The following is a 14682-nucleotide window of genomic DNA, read 5'->3' as shown; positions in this document are numbered from 1 at the left end:
CAAGGGAAAGGGAGGGGGGAGGGTAGGAGCAGGGGAAGAGGAGGAGAGGGGGAGGCCGGTCACAGGCCTCACTAGGCTCGCTGCCACACCACAAACCCACACACAGACCAGTCAGTGGGCATCCCGCCCACTGTGTCCAAACGTCCCTCTCTGGGCTGTCTGAGAGGGTGGCAGACAGCTCCTAGCCCTCCCTGTGCTGGAGAGAACACTGGCTGAGCCACACGCACACGGTGCTCCCTAGATGCAGCATCTTTGGGGCGGATGCGAGAGGAGCATAAACCCTTAGCAGCAACGGAACGCGGGCCATGGAGCAGCAGCACAGGCCCAGACTGTGAGAGGCGCCGTTTTCCTTTCCTGTGGGCGAGTCAGCATCAAGACGGAAAAATAAACATGCGTCTCTGACAAAGCTCAGCTGACGGGGAGCCTCCGCTGTCCCCTCACAGGCAGAGACCCGCCAGCATCGGACCGGTGACCTGTCCCCTGCAGCCAGACGTCGCCTGTGCCTGCCGCGCCCGGCCTGCGGCTGGAAGATGGGGTTCACCCATGGCCATCAGGGCCGACGCAGGCGACGGGCCATTTGGATGTGTGGGCCCCTTATCAGCGTTAACCGGCATAACAATAAACATCGCCATCTCCCAGAGCTAAGGCCCACGGATTACAAGACGTGACTAAACAGATAAAACACACCCACCCATGGAGGGAAATCCATGGGATGAACATCCAAGGGTCCCCCACGCAACCTCATAACCTAAAGGCTGACGGCACCACAGCACAGCCGACCCGGCAGACATGCCAGACACGCGCTGCGCCCACTCCTTCCCTCAGGGGCGCCCACTCCTTCCCTCAGGGGCATGGCCAGGCTGCGGGCGGGAATGCGGGGCTGCCACTCAGGGGCCACACTCCACAGGACGGCACCCATGCGTTGTGCTCAAGGTGAGGCCGCTGCAGTCAGCTCGCTCCTCCTCCCGGGAAGGAGCCCCGGAAGCCAGGCCCTGCAGACGTGTCCCTGGGGCAGCCTCACCAGGAAGCCGCAGCTTTGAACTCTCCCCCGCCTCGCACCCCCCCAGCCACGTGCCCAGTGACACAGGGAAGGTGCTGGGTGTCAATCACCTGGGGACGGGCATGGCTGGCAGAGCGGGTGTGGCCACTGCAAGCCTGAGGACGGGAGTGAATAGTAACCCCTCAGCAAAGGGCTTCCCTCTCAGGCCCCCAGCTCCCGCTGTGCTTGGCTTTTGGCTCCTGGGCCCCCTGGTTTGCTTCCTGCCTGCGTTTCCTCCACAGCCATGTGCCATGCGGACCCCACACGCGATGGACAGTGGCCCACGGCACGCGGACCCCACACGCGATGGACGGTGGCCCACGGCACGCGGACCCTGTGACCCATGGCATGCGGAACCCACACGCGATGGACGGTGGCCTGCGGGGGACACACGCTGAGCCAGCTGGTGCTGGGCTGGACCCGGCTCCCACAGGGACAGGACCCCCTGGACACGGGCTCTGATTCTCACTCTGCTGAAGCCCAGCCGCGCTGCTATGACGGGATGAAGGGAGGGGGCTGTGGAAACCCAGGGGGAATTCCTCGGACATACAGCTTCTACCCCGTCTCATCCTCCCTGGGGGCCTCTGAAATACTGGTTCCAGTGGCACCCCAAGAACCCCACTTCCACGAGCAACTGGGGAGACGAGCCCCTCTCCTATCCTGTAACAAAAAGACGACACATCAGGGGATTGTCAAGGGCGGGGAAAAAAAAAGGACACATATGTAATACTCTTTGTAATACTTTAAGCAATAAAAAAAAAAAAGATGACACATCACCCAATACGCCAAGAAACTGAACAATAATCGAATGTTTGGAAAATATTCAATCACAGGATATTTTCACATGGGTTGTGTCTATAAAATACTAACATTTTCACACGAAGAGCAAATGCTTCTATGCAAAGAGGCAAGAGCCAAAAGCACAGAACCTAGAATGGAACGCAGTGTTCAGGAGCCCGGGCTAGACAAAGATGCATGAGACCAGTCTCAGGGGCAAACCCCAAACCCTGCTGACCCGGTCGCTGACCCCGAGAGGCAGGCAGGTGCAGGAAACAGGGCCACTGTGCCAGGGGGAGCCTGGAGGGCAGGGGTGCAGTTCAACAAAGCACCGAGCCTGGCCCTCCCACCGGACCACAGTCGGTGTGGGAGGATGGGGAACAGGAAGGGCATCACCCCAATGTGAAGGGGGTCCCCCGAGAAGATCGAACACGGCCCTGGGTGTCTGTCACAGTCAGGTTTCCTGACATCCTCTTTGGGAAATCCCTCCAGAAGGTACTGGACTGACTGCCCCCCTCGGAGGGCCTGCAGGCTCCGCTCCTGCTGTGACTGCTGCTTCCCAGAGGCAATCCCCGCCAGCACAGCCGTGAGGCAATGAGCACAAAGAGTGACTGTTTTCAGAGACTCCAGGCATCTCCGCGGCTGGACTGGCACCAGCAGAAACAGAGGGTCTGGAAGCCCACATTTTCCTTCGGTCCCTGGGATCTGGCCGGCCCCTGGCCACCAAGCACCCCTTGCCTTGCCCCCCTCCTTTCCCTTAACAGTAAAAGATGATGGAGTCCAGTCTTTCCTATGATGGACTTGAGAATTAGTTCTCCCATCTTCTCTAGCAAGGCCTTCTCAATCAATAAACCTTTGCCTGCTCCAAACGCTGACTCACTGAATATTGGCCTTTTTTTTTTTTTTTTTTTTTTTAAGCATCAGGTACACGAACCTTGGGCCTGTAATGGAGCCAGTTAGGAGCCAAAACTACTACCTTATTTAGTTATCTATACACTTGGCAATTACTGAACTCAAACCCACCCCAAAATGCATACCTGCCCTCACTATAAACAGTTAAAAGCATGTGCTGCTTGCAGGCTCTGAGGAAGAATTCCAAGGGCCCCAACATACTAAACATATCAACAGCCTCGCAAAGTACGCTGCTTCAGGAAAAAGGCTGTGAAGAACGAGTCCCAGTGATTCTATGCACAAACCAGCCGGGTGTCGAGATGGAAAACGCATCTGTTGGAAAGCAAGCAGCTCAAACTGACAAATGTTCCAAAGGAACCAAGTTCTATCACAGACAAGAACCAGTGAAACTGCTGAGTCGGCCGTGAACCAGGCCCTGTGGCTTCGGGGGTGACAGCGGGAGCCGAGCGAGTCAACGCAGCCACAGTTCAGATTCTTACCACTTACTCAGCGTGCGACGCAGAGTTACTAAGCCCGACTTTGTCAATGTCCATGTCCTCGTCTATCAAACGGAAATACGGATGGCGCACATGGATTTGGGAAAGATGAACTGAGGTCCCACAAACCCATCGAGCACATGTGGGTGCTCACTGTGGGAAGTGGGCCTCTGTGGTCCGCCCCAGCATGGCCGGCTTTTGATGGAAGCGGTCACGGAGTTTCCCCAGGGCACACAGAATGTGGGGAGGAGGGGAGAGGACGTACGAACAAAGAACTGTGCGCGTGGGCCAGCATCATGGAGGAAACTTCCGAGGTGCCCGCCTCAACTCAACAGGGGGAGGTGGGGGCATCTGGAAAACGCCTCAGCCCATTCTCTTAAATGGCCCAATAGGAGAGAGCAGACCTAGGCGACCTATGAGGGAACAGGTGACCATGGTGCTCAGCCAATGAGGAGCCAGAGGAGGGACTGAGTAAATGGGTTGTGCTCGCTGCCCCAAGTGTTTCTGCACAACCGGACGGACACCCACTCTCGAGAGTGCATTAAAGTCTCGTTTCGCCGTACTTCCGTCTCTGAGTCCGTTACTTTAATCCGGACAGGTGAGCATTTCTCACATTATGACGTCACAATGCCTTAATAAATGTAGTTATCATCATCATCTTTATTTTACACTCACAGAAAGTCCTCCACGTGCCAAGAGCAGACAACGAAAACAGCAGACTGCCTGGCACCAAGGACTGGCACCCGGAACAGGAATCTGCCATATTCTCAGTGTCCAAAGGAGCAGGCAGGCTCGAGCCAAGCGCAAGACCAGGAGACACCCCACTGCACATGAGCTGTGCGGCAGCCAGATGCCGGGCCAAGGCCACGATGTAACCAACGGCCCGCAGGAGAGATCACAGCCTTCCTTCTCCAGCCCCAGGACGGCGGCAGGTCTCCGGGAAGCAGCCGACAGCACGACTTCCCCTTCACGTCCAAACAGCCCCTTCCCCGAAGTGTGGCTGCAGGTCAGCTGGGAGGAAGAGACCTGCCAGCAGGGGCCTGAGGGCCAGGGCTGTGGCTCCGCTGACCGCCGTGTTTCAGGAGCGGCCTGTGCTCACGGGGACGCGCACGCTCACAGGGACTCGTCAGGTGCAGACCCGCCTCCTGGGCCAGGCGGGAGCTGAGAAATGGTGGTCAGCGGGCTGCTGTCCTCGGCAAGGCCCCAAGAGCTCAGTCACGAGCTGGGAGCTGATCCCTTCATCGCCCCACTTCAGGCCAGGCACCTCCTCTAAGAACGAACGTGGCCTCTCCACTTAGTGGCAGAATTGGAACAAAACTCAGCTCCTGGGCTGCCAGGGGCCTTTGGGAAAACAAATTCCTCTCTAAGATGTCGCTCGCGAATCTCTAACCACGGATCCTGTTCCAGCCCTGCCCACCGCAGGTCAGCCGCGAGGACATAACAATATTGCCTTACAGTCTCTGCGCCCGCACTGGTCCCAGGAGGGTTATGGTATCTCTAACTGTATTATTTCCCTTTGTCAATTTTCTCTCAGCACAGGGCCAACCAAGCCGGCAGGACAATGTCACATTCTAATTCAAACCAGAGCCCGGCCGTGTGTCCGGCCAGGGAGTCAGCCGACCCAGGGCCACCAAACCCTGCAGCCAAAGAGGCGCTTCCTGAAAGGCTGTCCGTGGAGAGCCTGCCCCCTCCTCTGTGCCCACCGTGCGCTGAGGAGGTCAACAGAGGGAAAGGGCATCGGGCACAGGGCAGCTTCCACGGAGCAGCTCGCCTCCAGGACCCGGAGGCCAGAGCCTCTGAGCAGCTCAGCAGCCGCAGCCAACAATCTGTAAGAAAGCTACTGACTGCAGCTCCTCCTCATCCCGTCTTCTTCCAATAAACGTGAAATGGGCACCTACTAAGTGCCAAGCTCTGGTAAAACTACGCTTCATGGTGGGGACACAGTGAGTCATCATACAGCAGCACCTCGTACCACGGCAGACGCGTGCTCGTCTGAGCCACGAGACCCAGACGGATCCTGCCAGGAAGCAGCGCAGCCCCCAGGACGGGGAGTGCGGGGCAGCGTGGCCCTGGGACAGGTGTGTGGCAGGAACGAAGCACGTGCAGGGCCCCTCTGGCTGCAGCGGAGGTCACATCCCCACTCAGCAGGGGAGGCTGGACTCACCTACCAATCACCAGCGCGGGCAGGCAAGGCACGCCTCTTCCAGCTGCGGTGTCTCATTAGAACAGGAATCACAATGGCGCTGGCAAGAAGTGATCAGTGTGCTTGCCACTGAGACTGGCTGTGACTGGCTGAGACTGGCTGTGACTGGCTGATTTTGGCTGTGACTGGCTGAGACTGGCTGATTCTGGCTGTGACTGGCTGTGATGGGCTGATTCTGGCTGGATAACACTGGCTGTGACTGGCTGAGACTGGCTGTGACTGGCTGATTCTGGCTGAGACTGGCTGAGGCTGCGGAGCTGCTGGGGGGGAGGCTGCCAGCACCCAGCCCTTTTCTGAGACCCACCAAGGAGATGAGGGAGGAGGCGCCCTTACCAGCAGTCTTCCCCTTGTAGAAAACCTTCATGTCCATCAGCCCCGGGAGCTGGCTGGCCAGCAGCGCCACCTGCGACCCGCCCTGCTTGGATGCTCGGAAGATGTTGAGCTGTGACCAGTCGTCCCAGTAGAGGTCGTTCTGAAAAGAAAACGGCGGCTCTTCAGTGTGACTCTGGGCTTCCCTCTGGGCCTCGGCGAGAAGTAGAGCTGCCGGGGAGGGACACCGCCGCCTCGGCCCCTCTGGACCCCACATGATGCGCGTCAGGAGATCATCCAAACCTCAGCCAATACCCACACCGAGGCACTGCCCGAAAGGAAGGACTCAGCCAACACTCACGTTTGCCCACGAGCCCAACCTCCCGTTTGAAATCTCCTTCTCAATGTTGGGAGAACCTTTCATTCTACAGAGTCCACGTGGGGTGGCCGGCCCCACAGGTACAGGCTCCTCGGGGGCCACACAGAGGCTGGGGCAAAGCTTCCCAGAGACGCGGGCCGGAGCTGAAACCAGGCACCGGGCACCTGTCTGCATCCCTCTGAATGGGCTGAAACAAACAGCCTCAAATTCGGAAATGAGTCTCTTCTAGAGGTTAGACTAGCCTCCCTGCAAAAACCCAGCCTGTTCGTCAGCAGGGGACGGGGAGTGCGTGAGGGAGCCCCACCTTGAAGACCGCGATGGCATAGGGGTGCGGGAGGCCGCCCAGGAGGACTGAGCGCTGCTGGCCGCGGAGGGAGACCCGCTCGATGCAGTCCAGGTAGGCATCCGTCCAGTAGACCCACTGCTCGTCCACGGAGATGCCATTGGGCCACTTCACGTCCTCTGACACTAGGGAGCGCACAGCAGAGCCGTCCATGTCGCTCCGGTAAATGCCCGGCCTCAGGTCTCCCCAGTCAGTCCAGAGCATCACCCTGTCCAACCAGAGAACACGTGTCACCAGCTCCCAGGACAGGAGAGCAGGCCCTGCTCCCCGGCGAGGCCCTCCCTCCAGCACAGGGACAGGGGCTCAGGCCCTGCTCCCCGGGGAGGCCCTCCCACCAGTGGGTTATTTCAGCCTTATTATCACAGTATGTAATCAGAATACCTAAACCATTTCATTCCTTGACCCAAAAGTTCCTTTACTGGGCGTTTTCTATGTATATAATCAAGTGATACAAAGGTAACATAAAAATGATGGTCATCATAGCAAAGACTGTTCATACTAGCAAAAATAATTTTTAAATAAAATATGTATGTATTTTTGTGTGTGTATACATATATGTATTTTAATCTGTAGGAAAAGTGATACATTATGATACATACAAAAGAAAATTATGCAGCCTAAAGTCTATAGGTGCTCATATGAAACCATCGTCAAAATATATTAAACTTTTAATATATGGCCCGGCCGGCATGACTCAGTGGTTGAGCATCGACCTATGAATCAGGAGGTCATGCTTAGATTCCCGGTCAGGGCACATGCCTGGGTTGCGGGCTCAATCCCCAGTGGGGGACATGCAGGAGGCAGCCAAGCAATGATTCTCTCTCATCACTGATGTTTCTATCTCTCTCTTCCTCTTCCTTCCTCTCTGTAATCAATAAAAAGAAATTTAACATATGCAGAATGTAAGATATGTACAATACATATCTTAGTACTCTATTTGGCAAATACATGTGTGTGTCTGAGTGTTTTAAAGATATGTGCTTGTATGTGGGTTAAGAAATTCTGAAAGAGACACAACCAACCACTAACCCCTAGAAATGTGAGGCGAAGAGTTAATAGTGAGGAGAAACAAGTATTGTCCACTTCATAAACTTCTGTTCTCTTTTAATGTTTTGAATCAAATGCATAAGTGCATATATTACTTTCAGATTTTTGTTGCTGTTGTTCATTCTCACCCGAGGATGTTTTTTTAAATGTGTGGACCATGCAAGAAATGCATTGCTCATGGACACAGACAATAGTGTGGTGAAGGCCAGGGTGGGGCAGGAGCTGGTGGAGGGGGGCAATGAGGGTAAAAAGGGGGGGCATCTATAATACTCTCAACAATAAAGATAAATTTTAAAAAATAAAACAAATGCTACAGTAAACGTGTGTGTGGTATTAAAAGAAAAAGAATCCTCACACTATCCAATCAGACCTAACTATGTCTACAGAGAAGCTTTAATATTACCTTTTCTTAATATGTTTTTATTGATTTCAGAGAGGAAGGGAGAGGAAGAGAGAGAGAGAAACATCAATGATGAGAATCATCAATCAGCTGCCTCCTGCATGCCCCCTACTGGGCATCGAGCCTGGAACCCAGGCCTGTGCCCTGACCCGGAATCGAACTGTGACTTCCTGATTCATAGGCTGATGCTCAACCACTGAGCCATGCTGGTCAGGCCTTAATGTTACCTTTTGTTGGAGAAACTCCCCACAGATGTGGACATCTGGATGTCTAAGAAATCCGGATACTTGCTGGTGAAAAGTTACTTGACAAAGACTATGGTTTCAAACTCAGGTAACAGCTTATTACAACCACAATCCTGAGAAGCAGCTTTTGCCCAGCAATCTGCATTTCCGTGAGTCTGTCTGCTGCAGCCTCGGACTCACACCGTCTTCCACGGGGCCACACTTACCCCTCCTGGGGCACGAGGGCCAGAGCGCGGGGCCGATCGAGCACAGAGGAATTGACGATCGTGAGCCGGAAGTCACCATCAGGATGAGCTACCTGACAAACATGAAGGAAGAGAAAAGGGCCCAGATGGGTCAGAGCTCCTTGCGGCCTCCTTCCAGCTCCTGCCGGCAGACAGGCCCCTCCATGCCACGCGGTTCCGCTCCGCCTGACCTGGGCAATCTGCCGCTTTTTCTCGTCAGCGTGGCCTTCCTCTGGCTCCCGAGATGCTCCCGCTCCCGCAGAGGCACCAGCACCCTGGCCCTCGCCCAGGCACGGTGACCGGCACCCGCACTCCTGTGTGTTTACTCACTGAACCCGCCTGCTGCCCAGGCCCGTCGCCTGGCGCCACACTGTCACAGAGCAAAGTCTCCACGTCACAGCCTTGCAGTTAAGTCTCCACAGGCTGGTCCCACATTCTCTCGCTTCTACTTCAGCTCCTACGACTTCCGCAAGACCTGTCTCCCCACCGTTCCGAGCCTGCCTGCTTCTGCCATCTCCCTGGGCCTGTCCTCTGCTCTCTAATCAAAGCCTGTCTTTCCTTCAAACTCACCGCAGGGCCCCTCCTCTGCCACATCTTCTGAACACCTTGCTCAATGGGCCTCTAGTTTTACACCAGTTTGCACAAGCAGTGCCTGTGCGAGTGTGAGCATGGCTCTGCCTGCTTCCTGCTGGCCACAGAGCACAGGCTGCACACCGTTAAAGAAGAGAGAGACACGAACAAGACCAGCAGCAGCCCGGCTGGTTGGCTCAGTAGATAGAGCGTCGGCCTGCGGACCCAAGAGTCCTGGGTTTGACTCCAGTCAAGGGCATGTACCTTGGTTGCAGGCTCCTCCCTGGCCTAGACCCTGGTCAGGACTCGTGCAGGAGGCAACCAATGGATGTTTCTGTCTTTCCCTCTCTCTCCCACTCGCTCTAAAAATCAAAGGAAAAATATCCTCAAGTGAGATTAACAACGAAAAGAAGGACCAACAGCAGAGCTCCCTGTGGCAGGCCCTGTGCCCTTCCATTCTCCTCTCACCGCCCCGAGGCAAACCCTCCAGTGACCCTCCTCAGTCAGGGTTCAGCTCAGGTGCTGCGCCCCAAGGCTCCTCTGCCCCTCGCTGAGTGCCGCGTCCCCACTGAGCCTCTGCCCCTCGCTGTGCGCCCCACTGCCTGTCTGATGTTCTCACTGTGCACCCCCACCGCACCTCTCCCCTCCCTGTGTGCGCCCCACTGCCTGTCTGATGTTCTCACTGTGCACCCCCACTGCAGCACGCACCACCACCAGGAGTGGCTGGCCCATTTCCTCATCATTTTGCTTCTCCACTAAACTCTATCCTTCAACTCTAGCCAGCTTGGCTCAATGGATAGAGTGTCAGCCTGCAGACTGAAGGGTTGTAGGTTCGATTCTGGTAAAGGGCCTATGCCTGGGTTGTGGGCTCAATCCCCAGTAGGGGGCGTGCAGGAGGCAACCAATCAATGATTCTCTCTCATCATTGATGTTTCTATCTCTCTCTCCCTCTTCCTTCCTCTCTGAAATCAATAAAAATATATTTAAAAAATAAAAAATAAACAAAAAAATAAACTCTATCCCTCACCTGAGCCCACATGCCTGGCCTCCACTGTGTCATCACAAGGCGAAGCTGCTCCTGGCAGGTACCACGCACTCGGAAAGCATTGCATTTGCCAATGGCTGACGGATGCATGAACCTGAGGCCAAGCCCTCGGCCGCTGGAATACAGGGGGAGCCCAGGCCTACCTCTCACCTGCGCTCATGTCTTGCAACCTCCCTGGGCTCTGTGGCCACCTGCTTCCCCTTGCCCCACGCACCACCCCCACAGGGAACAAGGGTACAGAGGCAGTGCCCACCCCACAGGGAACAAGGGCACAGAGGCAGTGCCCACCCCACAGGGAGTAAGGGCACAGAGGCGGTGCCCACCCCACAGGGAGTAAGGGCACAGAGGCAGTGTCCACCCCACAGGGAACAAGGGCACAGAGGCAGTGCCCACCCCACAGGGAGTAAGGGCACAGGGGCGGTGCCCACCCCACCGGGAGTAAGGGCACAGGGGCGGTGCCCACCCCACCGGGAGTAAGGGCACAGGGGCGGTGCCCACCCCACCGGGAGTAAGGGCACAGGGGCGGTGCCCACCCCACCGGGAGTAAGGGCACAGGGGCGGTGCCCACCCCACCGGGAGTAAGGGCACAGGGGCGGTGCCCACCCCACCGGGAGTAAGGGCACAGGGGCGGTGCCCACCCCACCGGGAGTAAGGGCACAGGGGCGGTGCCCACCCCACAGGGAGTAAGGGCACAGAGGTAGTGCCCGGCCAGCAGCCGCTGCTCAGCTTCATGTGCCGGGGTCGGCTAAGCTGCAGATGGAGGAAGTGAGGATAACAGGAAGAGCTAGCTACCCTGCTGGGTGTTAGGAGAAGTCAATCAAATAAGTCCTGCCAAGGCTCCAGCAGGGGCGGGCACAGTGTCAGTCTCATCGCACTCAGTGACGATGATGGTGATGACGACGATGCTGCTGTCATTGTCACTCTAACCGACCACCATGCTATCAGAGTGCTAATGGCAGAGCAGCATAATGATGCTATGGGCCTAGGCAGTTTGGCTCAGTGGACAGAGCGTCAGCCTGTGGACTGAAGGGTCTCGGGTTCGATTCCTGTAGGGCAGGGCACATGCCCAGGTTACAGGCTTGATCCCCAGTAGGGGGCATGCAGGAGGCAGCCAATCAATGATTTTCTCTCATTGATGTTTCTCTCCCTCTTCCTCTCTGAAATCAATAAAAATATTAAAAATAGTCATGATGATGCTACGATACTATTATTGTCATTGTTATATTCTGTTTCCTCTACCGAATAGAACCTTTCAGGCTCCCTCATGAAATCTGCGGGGCGGGTGCCTGTGTTCTGTTGGGGGCCCTTCGCGGCAGAGACCAGCCCTTTCCTTCCTGCTCGAGGCTCGGGGCCCATCCTCTGCGGCCTGAGAATTCCCAGTAAAACCTGACCACTGGCCCCGTCAGGTCCCGCCGGGCTGGAGTCCGGCTCGCTGAGTAAGGACAGGGGACACACATACCTCAATCTTCTTCAAGCCGGCGTCCACCCAGTACAGCAGCTGGCTGAGCGGGTCGAAGGCCAAGGCCTCCACGGTCTCCAGGCCGGAGCTGATGATCACCTCCTGCCCGGTGCTCCCGTTCAGACAGAGGCGCTGGCGAGGGAAGAAGCAGCAATTGTGTGAAATGCCCGAGGACCTCCGCCAAGTGAGCCCACGGACCGGCGCCCTCCCTCGGCGGGCCTGGCCGGCAAGGGACGGGCGAGAGGCTCTGCACCAGTGAGCTTTCCTGATGAGACAGCGGGTTAAGCAGCACACTTCTTGAGGGTGGACGGCTTCCGTGTGAAGCAGAGAACTAAACAGAACTTCACACTGCAGGGGTCTGCGACCCTGGGCGCCGCCCCGCAGTCAGGGCTGGGGCAGGCGCTGTTCGCTCTTCAGATAAGCGACGCAGGCTGGCATTACTGTTGAGCCCCTCTGTCTGCTTTTCATAGTCCCTCCCTTGCGAGGCTCTTAGCCATCGGGTGCTGTTGTTGGGAGAGACCTCAGCAGTCACCCCGTGCCACCCCTCACACACCCGAGCCCCGTGAAATTTCTGTCGGGTGAGAAGTCCGGATAAACTTGTTGAACTTGCTTTTCTAAAAGGACTGAAGACCCAACAGCTCTGCTTTGAAATGCAGGGTTCAGGCTGTGGCTCTCTGGGCTTGCAGGGACCTGCACAGCCCGCCTCTGTCCTCGCTGCGCCCAGACGCCAACGTGGGTGAGTACACAACCACAGCGAAGTCCGGGACTCCGTGGCCTGGAAGAAGGCGCTGAAGGCACGTGTGTGACAGGAAGTGACTACGCAGCCTGCACGCGGAGTCTCCAATCTTCCCAGCAGGAAAAGTAAGGCGCCCTGTCCGCACTGCATCAGCCAGCCCTGAGGTGAGCTCTGGCACCCACCTCCTCGGGCCATTCGGAAGGAAGCGTATCAATCGGGCAATGCAAGCACGGCCCCCAGGACCACTCACCTGGATGAGGTCCAAGGCCAGGTCGGACCAGTACAAGCAGTTGCGCGCGTAGTCGAAGTCCAGGGCGACCGCGGCCCGCAGGCCGGAGAGCGGCAGCTGCTCGGTGGCGCCCGAGGCCAGGTCGTAGCGGTGGATGGACTTCCGCGTGGCAAACAGGATGAACTCGTTCTCCTCTGCACAGACCACAGACAGAGCGTGAGCCTGGTTCTCACACACACCTCGGAGCCACTGGCATGCGGGGGTCGATAGGGGGTCAGGTGGGAGAGCACAGGCGTCAGGCGGACGGTGGACTGGAGCACATCTCCCGCTTGGGCAGGTTACTTAAGCTCCTGTGGATCTTACAGGAGTTTCTCCTCCGCCACGTGTATCACTTGCTCCTTTTCTTTGTTTAATCTAGACCCCCCCGTAGGCATGCTCCATCATCCAAAATGCTGAGCTCAGCCTCAACGGCATCAGTCACACTTGACAAGGACCGGCAGCGGCCAGCACGCTGCCCATCGGGACTGCCCGCCAGGACTGCCCGCGTGGCACCACCATCATGGGCCAGAGCCACTCGCCACTGAAGACGTGTAGCCAAGCTTTCTAATCCATTTGCTCACCTATTACATATTGTTCACAATGGCATGAGGCAATCTTATCACCCTATTCTATTTTTAAAACAATAATAACACATTTGTTCTTGACTACTGACAAATGCTTTACAACGTAATTATCATAAACTCTATTTCTTTAACAAGTACTTATACACAATCTACAGACTATGTACCAAGCATCGTTTAATCCACATAACTGCATAATGAAAGAACTACTATTAACATAATTTTCAAATCAGAAAACTGAGAGCAGAGAGGTTAAGTGATTCACCCATGGCCACACGACTAGGAAGCTAAGACCGAGGCCTGAGCCGGCGTTGCTATCCACAGCCTCACAGGCGGCCTCTGTGGTAAGTAGATAGTAACGTTGCCATTTTCAAGCTATAGAGAGGCCCGGGATTCCTAGGAGGTTTAATTCATGTCCCATGAATAACTAAAAGAGCTCGAGCCTCTGTCCTGGCTGGTGTGGCTCAGTGGATAGAGTCTGCCTGGGGACTGAAGTCCTGGGTTCAGGGCACATGCCCAGGTTTCAGGCTCGATCCCCAGTGTGGGGCGTGCAGGAGGCAGCCAATCAATGATTCTCTCTCATCACTGATGTTTCTATCTCTCTCCCTCTCCCTTCCTCTCTGAAATCAATAAAAATATATTTAACCCTTTGCGGTCCGATGTTATTTTTGGAATTCAAACAGTCTGGTCCAAATTAATTGACAGGATTGAATGTTGAACTTTTTAATGTTCTTATTGCTTGACGTTGGACCTGCTCCTAGTGCCTGGTCTGTCGAGTCTGCCTCGAGGTTGGACCGAAAAGGGTTAAAAATGCCCAAGCGCCCATCTGGACAATGTGCTGCAGACAGACCCAGTGCAAACTCGAGTCCCTTTGCTGAATGTCTGCACAGTTCCTGGTGGCCCCCACTCCATTCCCCGCCATTCCATTCCCCCCCTCTCCATTCCCCCCCCATTCCATTCCCCCCATTCCATTCCCTATACTAATAATAGCTTAAGGCCATCACGACCTAAACGACCAGACGGACAACCGGTCACCAGGAAGTGAATGGAGCACCTCTCAGTCCTTCCCCTGGTGCCCACAGGCTCCTATCACAGCAAGGGATGGCGGTGGGCAGGCGGGGTGAGGAGGGCAGGGCGAGTTCATTAGCCTCTGGCCCAAGCTGGGCCGGAGACCTAATGACTTTGCCTCTGCCTGGTGGCTGCAGATCAGGCCCAGAGAGAGTCCCGGAGAGAGAGGCAGGGCCTGATCAGCAGCTGCTGCAGAGGCTGCAGATCAGGCCTGGAGATAGGCCTGAAGAGAGAGACAGCTGTCAGTGGGGCCATTCTGGATTTCCCAGAAGAGCCAATGGCTGCCTAGGAGGCGGAGCTTTTGACACTGACTGGCATAGAAACCGACCAATCAGAACCAAATCTGGGTGAACTGCAAGGAGCCAATGGCTGCCTAGGAGGCAGAGCTTTTGATGCTGACTGGCATAGAACCAACTAATCAGAACCTAATCTGGGTGAACTGCAAAGGCAGAACCTAAGGTGAGGGTGGAGGAGGAGTTTTAAGGGCAACAGCTGTTTGGTGTAAGGTGTAAGAAAGCAGTTTAATTTTTTAATGACCAGTTTGGCAGTATAGTGCATATGGTTGGCTATCAGTCCAGATATAGGGATTATGTATTTTTGT

The 14682-nt window shown here is 55.8% G+C and overlaps 1 protein-coding gene across 1 annotated transcript in view; it reads right to left on the bottom strand.

The window, feature by feature from the left end:
* The window catches only part of SORL1 (sortilin-related receptor, L(DLR class) A repeats containing), a 136287-nt gene that overhangs the window by 64585 nt on the left and 57020 nt on the right, over positions 1 to 14682 (bottom strand). Inside the window, exons 17-21 of the mRNA XM_014541910.1 lie at positions 12415 to 12587; positions 11429 to 11560; positions 8337 to 8428; positions 6400 to 6646; positions 5741 to 5879 (exon numbers count right to left, since the gene is read on the bottom strand). Of these exons, the coding sequence (XP_014397396.1) occupies positions 5741 to 5879; positions 6400 to 6646; positions 8337 to 8428; positions 11429 to 11560; positions 12415 to 12587 (783 nt within the window). The remainder of the gene's footprint in view (positions 1 to 5740; positions 5880 to 6399; positions 6647 to 8336; positions 8429 to 11428; positions 11561 to 12414; positions 12588 to 14682) is intronic.

This window comes from Myotis brandtii, unplaced genomic scaffold, assembly GCF_000412655.1.
Source record: "Myotis brandtii unplaced genomic scaffold, ASM41265v1 scaffold1074, whole genome shotgun sequence".
Taxonomy (NCBI): domain Eukaryota; kingdom Metazoa; phylum Chordata; class Mammalia; order Chiroptera; family Vespertilionidae; genus Myotis; species Myotis brandtii.
This window is presented reverse-complemented; position numbering and strand designations above follow the sequence as displayed.